Here is a 9,647-nt window from a genome sequence, read left to right as displayed (position 1 = left end):
TTGATAATCAACATTATACTCGGTCATATACTCTGTATATATTTTTGTAATACGATATTATATTAAACATGAATGCCAATTAACATTATTATATAAACCCAATTGATAAACATATACCTACAATTGACGTTAAACTACATACTTTTTTACTGATTGACATAAATTTGTGACTTTATGTTTATTTATGACTAAACCTTCAAACCAACCACACCTTGAATATAATTAAATAAATATATTTATAAAATACATAAACGTTTATTTATTTAACTCTCCCGACAGTTGCCAAAATATTTAAGATCTATGCAAATTATATTTAAGACTTTTTAATACTTGAAATTCCTCGGCTGGAACCCTGTTGGAAACAGCTGTCATTTATTTTATACAATTGTGTGGCCTGACTGATAAAAAGGAGAATTATAGCGATAATCAATCTCAATCTTTCCTAGTTTTAGAAACGTACGGGCTTGTACAGGATATCTCTAACTGGACCAAACAATCTTGAGCAGAAATACACACATGACGCATTCACACCCTTTTATAAAAAAAACTTACAAGTCAGACTAATAAAACAAATACCAAGCACCAGTTTAAGAAACAAACCTGTACATTGCGTTTTACTAAAAAAGCATACCAGAACATTCCCTATCCCGACTGCGGCTTGTCCCGACACCAGAACCCCATCACCCCCGTGTCCCCGTGTCTCTACTTCAGGTCGATGAAGCGGATGTCCATGATGAGCAGCGTGTGTCGGGGCAGCGGCCGGGGCGCGGGCGACAGCACCGTCATCACCTGCGCCTGCGTGTCCACCGCCGTCACCACGATGAAGCCGCACACGGGGCTCTCCACCACGCCGCGCCGGCTCCCCTCCTCGCCGTCCTCGGCGCAGCTCACGCTCAGCACGTGGTGCGTGAGGTCGCGTCCCGGCGTCACCGGCACCAGCTTCAGCTGCGTGTCGTCCTGGGACATGCCCAGCGGCAGGCACGAGTCGGGGATGGACGGCGCGCCGATCTTGTAGATGCGCACGTCGGAGAAGCGCACGTCGAAGGCGTGCGGGTAGAAGGAGACGCCGCGGAAGCCGTAGAAGTACTCGCGGATCTTCTCGTCGCGCGTCTCCCGCCGGCACTCCTTGGAGCGCTCCACCACGCCGCCCGACTTGGGCAGCAGGACCACGCGCACAAAGTGGGGCAGGTCGCGCTTCAGCTCGTTGTACAGCCTCTCCTGGTCCAGCACCAGCACCACGTCCACCTCGAAGGCCGAGGCGCAGTGGACCAGCGCCTGGTAGCCCGAGCCCTTCACCCAGCCGCACGTGTTGATGATGCAGCCGCCCACGCTGGCCTTCCGGTTCACCTCGCAGCGCTGGGAGAACACCTCGGCCAGGGACGACGTCAGCTACGAGCACACGCCGAGGGGACACGCACATCAACACACACACGCAGAGAGATTGTTTGATTTGTATCAAAATTTGACTTTGGGAACACAGCCTTACTTGTTGGAGGATGGGGACATCCGACTTGTAACACGCCAGATTTGCAACCACAACAAGTCTGATATATATCTGATATTGTCATCGCAGCATGGGTCATTTTACAAGCAGTGCACTACCAATTAAAAGGGTTTACTATCTCACTGAGCTGGCCGCAATACAAGTGGGCCCTCGATGGATCAATGACAATACATTATGGGGGTATTTGATTGTATACTGCCACATTAAAGGCGATAAATGCTTATTTATTGCTAAATTTAGCTTGCCGTAACCACTATGGCTGCCAAACACAGTGATTTCAACAGGGTCCAATATACTCATTGTTGCAAGTCGCTGTGCAATGGACCAGCCCAGAGGAAACCAATGCAAATCATCCATGCGCTTTTGTTGACCAATAGCAGACAGAGTTGTATTGGTGGGGAAGTGTACGGAGGGGTGGTGTGAAGAGTTGGACTAGATTGCGGAGCACCTGGCACAAATTGAAGCCAGCAGCCTGGCTTTGGTCATAAACCTGCCATATTTTCTTTGCGAACACAACAATTGAGATTGTGTTTTGGAGTGCATCGGGACCTTGCACAAGTTAAGTTATCCTTTATTTATCCCTTTTGAGGGGGAAATCCTTCTCTGCTTTTGACCGATCCGGGTAGCCGGTGAACACATACACACACAGAGGTCCACACACATGGGGCACACACAGAGGTCCACACACATGGGGCACACACAGAGGTCCACCAAATGGGGCACACACATGGGGGCACACACATGGGGGCACAGCGGCACTCCCGGAGCAGTGGGCTGCCGAGCAGGTGGGGGTTTCAGGTGCCTTGCTCAAGGGCACCTCATCCGTGGAGGCTTGGGGTTCGAACTGGCCACCCTCCGGTTACCAGTCCCACTCCTTATCCAGTATGCCACGGATGCCCAACTTAAAGAGCCAATAAAAGCTTGTGTACACCATCCGGGCCTAGATCCCGGGCTCAACGCCCACCTTGTTGTACAGCTTGATGTTGGTCCCAGGGGAGGTGGAGCCAAAGTGAAAGACCAGAGGGGCCTGGACGGAGAAGCCCTCCTCCACGTCGGCAGGACGCTCGATGCAGAGGGCCGACATGGTGCCCGGGACGGAAACCTGGGCCGCGCCGTGGGAGACAAACCGTCTTAAAGCTCTCCCCCGGGTAAGAGGCCTGTTCATGCTGCTGGCAGGTTTTTAGAATACTTGAGTGAAAATAAGCTAAACTAAACAGGTTCTCTTCTTGGCATGGCCATTCGGCACTTAGAAATGTATATTACAGCCACATTGCAATATATATGAATTCTTTTTTATTTTTTACTATTTTACTAATGCAATTATTAGTAGAGACGGTATGAGAAAATTACATAGAGAATGACTTCCAGTTTGACTTTGAATCACACTTATAATTATATCTAATTATATTACTCAACAAACATGGTAGGTTACCCTAGAGCCCTTTGCAGCACAAAAGGTTCTCCCAACAGGATATGATCATGCAATGCCAATACGTCTTTCTTACCCCACTCTGTCCCACATCCAGCTCTACCAGTGTGGGTCTTCTGCCCAGCCGGACCGCATAGCTCAACAGAAGACGACAGACCGTCGACTTGCCAACATCTGTGGGCCCCACCACCATGACCTGAGGGATGGAGACATCATTAAATACACAACACACTCATAAAGGTTTGATTTGATACAACAATCAGTCTACATAGGCAGAATAATCAGACCAGGGTTAAATGCATAGGAAAGTTGAATACTCTTTTGCCCAAGTTACTCTCTCAAGGCACTCTTCTTACTCTTTTATATAAAACATAAGTGGTTATAAAACATGGTTAGGTCAATCCAAACTCAAAATTGATTGACCAAGGGTGCATGTAAACAAACTGAATGCTGTGAAGAGACTCACCCTCGGCCCCCTCTCGTTGTCCCGCTCTGCCAGCCTCCTCATCTGCTCCAGGGCTGCATGTGTGTTGAGGTACAGCAGCATGGGTGTGTCCTTGGACACGTATGCCACCTGGGGAACATAGCATTAGCATTAGCACACCGCATACAGGGTTATTAAATAACAACACAATATATGCATATTTTCACCTCTGTCTTGCCATAGAGACAAACGCCGCAGCCTTGCCAGGTAAATACTGCGATTTTAGAGCCTGGGCCGAAGGTGTATTTCTTGTTTCGGTTGAGCTCTGAACCGAAGACCTCTGCCAGGCCGGTGAGCAGCTCCAGCTGTACGCGTTCCCCTGCCTCCACCTCGAAGCGGAGCTCCGTCTCCTTCTCCAGGTCGAACCGGGTCCCCCCGGCGCCCGGCACCGGGACATCTTCCCCAGTCTTCTCCGGAACCTCTGTGGCCATGGCTATTGAGAGACGGGCAGGATTCAATCAACTAGCCGGCGGTACATGCAGCCCAAAGAACCCCTGTACAACGTTGATTCGATGCGTTTGACTTATACGTATTAATAGAAGGCAGGGAGAAGACTCGAAGAGAAATGTAAATACAGATGCAACTCTTGGCTTAAAGGCAAACAAAAACAGTTGGTCTTCATTTTATCTATTTCCACCATAACTAGTATAACAATAACAAGACACAAAGTATTACCCAATTGAAACTCTTTGTGTGAATCACCTACAATTAAACCTGGAGGCGTTAAGATGAAAACAGTCTCAACTTTCCAGTTAGCAAATGTGCTCTCTGTACATAGTGAGTCGCGCTAAGATGAGGTCATGACTAGGTACACATGAATGATGCAGCAGCTCATGGGTGTACCACTAGATGTCACCCTATTACCATATATGGTCTAGCGACAAACCATTAACTGAGGCAAACGATGGTTTCAGATTGAGTTTTTAGAAAGAAAACCTAACTTAACACAATGCGACGACCACCACCATCTCTACCAACAACAACAACAACAACAACAACCACATCATTATCAACAACAACAACAACAACAACGAAAAAAGGGGGGTCAACCGGGCTGAACAGTAGAGCAGGGTGAAAGGTGAAACTGCACGTTCCTTTAATACGATGCGTGGTCAATATTATTGAAAGAACATTGAGAGACTTTACAGATATGTAGCATTGGCTTCATCATATTACGTCATCGCCTGCCTTTTTAAGATGTAAATATGTGCTCGAATTATAATTCTCCTGCCACAAGCTGCTGGCCGTTTCAAAATTGCATTCTTTACACCCTTTTTTATATATTGTTTGAGCAAGCCTAATCAGTAGGCCTTTTGTAGTTTATCCACAACCTGATTATAACGCTATTACCGGGGGACAACCTCTATTAGATGCTTAACTGACAGAAAAATGTTTTGTACCTTTAAGAATATTAACAACTATAAATGATAATTTTATCTCATTGTATTATTATGAATAATGTGGTCTGTCCGGTACCGCCCATGTGCCCTGGACGGAAAACCCGATCACGTGACCCTTCTCCCCTGTACGCGTCATGCAGTCAGTATTAAGATGTTTTTAGCACCGCCACAACCCCTGTGTATTTGACGACCATTTACAGGAACACGGTTCATGTTCAGTCGGGTATTTTAACGTATAATTTTAGCGAGCAGCTTGTCGCACCTGCCGGGATTCACACAACACAGCCTGATCGTTGTGTGTATTGTTTGCTGGTACATCCAAGAAGTGACAGAACGGGGCGAAGCGAAAGTACCCTGAGCAGCAGCTGACGGAGGAGCGAGGCCCGAACCGGACCGAGAGACGGGGGGGAATCATGGCCAACATCGCTGTCCAAAGGATAAAACGTGAATTCAAGGAGGTTCTGAAGAGCGAAGAGGTGAGCCCCCCCTTTATTGGTACTGGTCGACCGTGTGGCTTGAACCAGGGATGCGTCGCTGGTGCGGCTGTCATCGAAACCAGCGACGCTAGGCTACCAGATGCTAGCTTGGGTCTACCCTGCAGTATAGCTAGTTGTTGTTGCTCATCCATAACCCGTTTTTAATTGGCCGTGTAAAAACTAGATATGGTTCGTGTTGTTAGGTTAGTCATGTTGTTTGGTTAGCTTGGCGTGACTAGCTGCATGGGTATGTTCATTATGAGTAAACAACGAGGAAGATGCCATGCTTCTCTTGGCACTGCACTTTCTTCCTGGTGCATTACTTTGTGTCTGTACAGGCTAACCTGAAAAGACGTCGTGCACCTTATGGTAACTTCAAGCCAGTGTTGGCCCAAACGGCTAAGATGTCACTTAATGCAGTTATTACAGCTATACGTTTGAAAGCAAGTAACAGTCAAAGCTTTGGGCTTGCCATCTTGTTTTTTTTTTACGTTTTCCTTTGCAGACAAGCAAAAACCAGATAAAGGTGGATCTAGTGGATGAAAACTTCACAGAATTAAAAGGGGAAATAGCCGGTCCACCAGACACGCCATATGAAGGTAAATATTAATTGTACACAGATAAAAAGCCTGGTCAAGTGTAAGGTCAAATGGCCACTAAATTAAACGAGTAGACATTTCAAAAGTGTTTTGTGTGATCCTTATAACTGCATGTTGTACTCGTCTCATTCTTATGGCTGTATTTCTTACAGGGGGTAGATATCAACTAGAAATCAAAATCCCAGAGACGTATCCATTCAATCCACCTAAGGTAGGTGTCTTAGAGAAAGTCATCGACATGTATTATTTAGGACATGACAGTGGGCAATTCTCAACTGTCTGTGATCCTGCCTCCCCTAGGTGCGCTTTATCACAAAGATCTGGCATCCCAACATAAGCTCTGTCACCGGGGCGATATGTCTGGACATCCTCAAAGACCAGTGGTGAGTGGTGCTGTTTTTTCTTGGCTATTTTAAGTTCTGTTTTAAGCTGTCATTAGGAACCATTCCTGTGTTGTTGTTTTTATACAACCGAGTCTGTCATGAACCTGACCTTTGACCATGGCATGCAATACACAACAGGGCAGCGGCCATGACACTGAGGACGGTCCTCCTATCACTACAAGCTTTATTGGCAGCTGCGGAACCAGACGACCCACAAGATGCTGTGGTAGCCAATCAGGTAGGTCATGTCTGGGACTGGGGTTTTTAGGGGTTGCCATGTTTTGAAAATAATCCATCACCAATAATCATATTCATATTATGATATAGAAGAGCCCAGAGAGGGTTCATTTATGTTATGATCCACGTGGTGTCCGTCTAACAATAGCACCATCCTATTTCTCATGGGTTCCTCTTCCAGTACAAGCAGAACCCAGAAATGTTCAAACAGACGGCAAGACTCTGGTCTCACGTCTACGCCGGCGCCCCTGTCTCCAGCCCAGAATACACACGCAAAATAGACAAGCTCTGCGCCATGGGCTTTGAAAAAGTATGTATACATGCAAGCTTATGATCACACTTTGGTCATTCAACCGTTGTCACTGAATACTCGATGAACGCTAAATGTGTGTGGATACTGAACCTGCATTTTATTATTTGTTGCGTATGGGAAATCAATTATTGTTTATTTTCCAGAATGCAGTTATAGTGGCTCTGTCGTCAAAATCCTGGGACGTGGAGACGGCGACAGAGTTGCTGCTCAGCAACTGAACCTTGCACCTACTTTTCGCCCCATCCGACCCACACCCTCCAGCTAACACAAGCCAAGCCCCACCCACGGCCCCCTCTGTCCGAAGGGTTGGGTTTTGCTTCCCCCTGGCCCGCTGATTCAGGAGGGCCTTTCAACTCTCCACATGATCCATCTCGTAGGGACACACACACACACACACACACACACACACACACACACACACACACACACACACACACACACACACACACACACACACACACACACACACACCCTTTTTCCCTCTTTAGTGTCATTTTCAGTTTTCTTTCAATTGTTGTCAAGGTCATGACTCACGGTGGTACAATACCGCCTTTGCAGTCATTTACATTGTTAGGTAAACTTTGAAGGAAGAAGCCAAGTCATTTTAACAGGCTGTTTGGACCTGGTTTTGGTTTGTTTTTGGAATTCTTTTTTTATCACTGAGGATTTACAACATTGGCCACTTTCATTACCAACCCAATGTAAAATCCCTTCAAAGGCTAACCTACCTTTAAACCCAGAAACACATTTTCTTTTTTTAAGAAATCCTCTGGCCTTCCAAATTGAATATTCTTTTTTAAATTTAAACAAATAAAGACAAAAATACAAGCCACTGTTCACCAATAGAGCAACTAAAGTCTGGAGGGTAATGAAGAGCAAAACAATATTGCTTCTGCTAAATTACAACAGAGAAAAAGGAAAAAATGTCAAAATAAGTAATCTGTAAATAAAGATAAGTCTGTGTAAATTAATTCTGAGTTCTCATTTGCGTTGGCTTTCTGCACATCCAGGAAAATATTTAGTGGTAACCTTGAACATTTGACAGCAGATGAATCAGACTAATAAATATATTTACACTTTCAAGGTTACAACCATATGGTTTTATAATTCTACCTCCTCAGGAACAGGGTGTAGTCTTGTATATTTGTGTAGTTTTAATATGCTACTAATATATCTACTTTTGTATGCTTGTTTTTAAGTAAAAAACATGAGGGGAAAGTTAAATAGAACAAACTGATAGTGAAAGTAAATCTGACGGTAGAACAAGCAGTCCAATTAAGATGAAAAATGCCCCGTGCTTAACACTCAAACATCAGTTTGCTTGCGTAATTCATATTACAAAATATAGAATGTCACCTGTTTGAGATTGATTGATAGACATGCAATTCAACTTTCGTGAATTTCATAACTATTGCCTTCCCGCTTTTAAAGGGGACATATTATACCACCAGGTTTGAATGTGATTAGCCTTACAAGCCGTTTTGAAAATCTGCCCCATATGACATCACTAGTGATGTAATCTATCCATTACAGATCTAGGTGGACACGCCCACTAGTGATGTCATATGGGGCAGATTTTCGATACGGCTTGTAAGGCTGATCACACTCACACCTGGTGGTATAATATGTCCCCTTTAACTAGACGGGAGTCTTAGTAACATTAGATATTTGCATTACGTCGATGTGCTGCTGAGGCCCGCAGTATCTGACGTGCATGAACACGCTAGGCATGCCGACCAGATGGTGGCTGGAGGGAGCATGCTGGGTCCAACGCAACCTTTTCCCAGGAGCTGCATCTCTACACAGGAGTGGTCCTTGCTCTACACACTCACGACCGTGGTGCAGCGTTTGACCTGACAGGAGCGATGTGGCTGTTGCCCTGCCCCTCTGTTTAAACAACAGATCAGCAGGAGTGCCTGTGTGGGCTCGTGTAGCCGTCCATAGTTTATCCTCCCCTTACATGTCCTGGAGCACCGGCGATCAAGCTGCGGCGGCGGCTCAGGTTTCCCCTAATGTATAACGACTGACAAACTCACGTTTTGTACCACTTCAATTCACGCAGGCCAACGCCGTCTCTTACAATTACGCCCTTCCGGTCCCCAGGCCGTCGGCGCACGGCTGAATGCATGGTTCTAAATGCTCAAAGAACCCCCAATGTCGATTGACGGCTATTTTGATGAAATATCAATACTATTAAGAAACTACTAATTCCCCACGTACATGCATGTTCATGTCTCTTTGAGCTTACTACACATGTAATTTGACATAGGTGTTGAATAACAAAATAACAGCACTCATATTTTAGGAAATACAAAAAACGCTTAAAAGAAAAAAAGAGCCTAGTTCAGGGGCTGCACATCTGAACACAGTTTGGACCAACCCTAATAACGTCGCAGGGGTCTGCAGTCGGTTGCTTTGGTCCGTCGCCAGTCCGTCGCCAGGCCGACGCCCGGCCCCCGTGGGCCCACCTGGTCAGCACTTGACTGACAGGTGAATAGCTGGATGTGTGGTGAGGCGATGATTCAAGGGCGTCTGGTTTCCCTCAGTCTGTTAGTGCTACGTGATAGCCGGGGTACAGTTCCCCCGCCCGGCAGTCACGCCGTCTCTCTTGCCAAGCGGTTAGTGGCCACGGGCGCGAGATGGGACTATCGGAAATAGTGTCTGTTTTATCAGCGTTTCGACTCAGAGGGATCAATTGGGGTTGAACGGAGTCATGCGGATCAGAGCCGCTCCGGTAAAGGAACTGAATTTGGTTTGAATTAGCCTCTTTGCTTCCTCGTTTGGAGTGACTTAAAGAAAAGAAAATGCACAAGATGGTCCCT

General features: G+C 46.1%; 3 protein-coding genes across 4 annotated transcripts in view; 2 read left to right on the top strand and 1 right to left on the bottom strand.

Annotated features, from left to right (window-relative positions):
- LOC307081687 (neuronal acetylcholine receptor subunit alpha-9-II-like) overlaps positions 1-9,647 on the top strand; it is a gene marked incomplete at its 3' end in the record, with an annotated part of 46,649 nt that overhangs the window by 31,729 nt on the left and 5,273 nt on the right. The gene's annotated exons all lie outside the window — the stretch shown is intronic.
- Positions 360-4,188, bottom strand: clp1 (cleavage factor polyribonucleotide kinase subunit 1). 2 transcript variants are annotated; one of them, XM_079744287.1, is made up of 6 exons: positions 4,124-4,188; positions 3,585-3,850; positions 3,400-3,507; positions 3,010-3,129; positions 2,469-2,606; positions 360-1,389 (listed from the first exon to the last, which is right to left on the bottom strand). In XM_079744287.1, exons 2-6 carry the CDS (start codon positions 3,846-3,848, stop codon positions 703-705), a joined length of 1,317 nt encoding a protein of 438 aa, XP_079600413.1. In that variant the 5' UTR covers positions 3,849-3,850; positions 4,124-4,188; the 3' UTR covers positions 360-702. The 2 variants fall into 2 exon arrangements, with proteins under 2 accessions (XP_079600413.1, XP_079600412.1); XM_079744286.1 differs by having other exon boundaries at positions 4,093-4,180.
- LOC307081843 (ubiquitin-conjugating enzyme E2 K) lies at positions 4,959-7,796 on the top strand. Its single transcript, XM_079745192.1, has 7 exons — positions 4,959-5,293; positions 5,799-5,892; positions 6,045-6,103; positions 6,193-6,275; positions 6,414-6,513; positions 6,694-6,822; positions 6,969-7,796. The coding sequence occupies exons 1-7, from the start codon at positions 5,231-5,233 to the stop codon at positions 7,041-7,043; spliced, it is 603 nt and encodes a 200-aa protein (XP_079601318.1). The 5' UTR covers positions 4,959-5,230; the 3' UTR covers positions 7,044-7,796.

This window comes from Pollachius pollachius (assembly GCF_949987615.1).
Source record: "Pollachius pollachius genome assembly, chromosome: 10".
In the NCBI taxonomy this organism is placed as follows: Eukaryota; Metazoa; Chordata; class Actinopteri; order Gadiformes; family Gadidae; genus Pollachius; species Pollachius pollachius.
The sequence above is the reverse complement of the archived record's forward strand: the minus strand, read 5'-3'. Positions and strand labels throughout refer to the sequence as shown.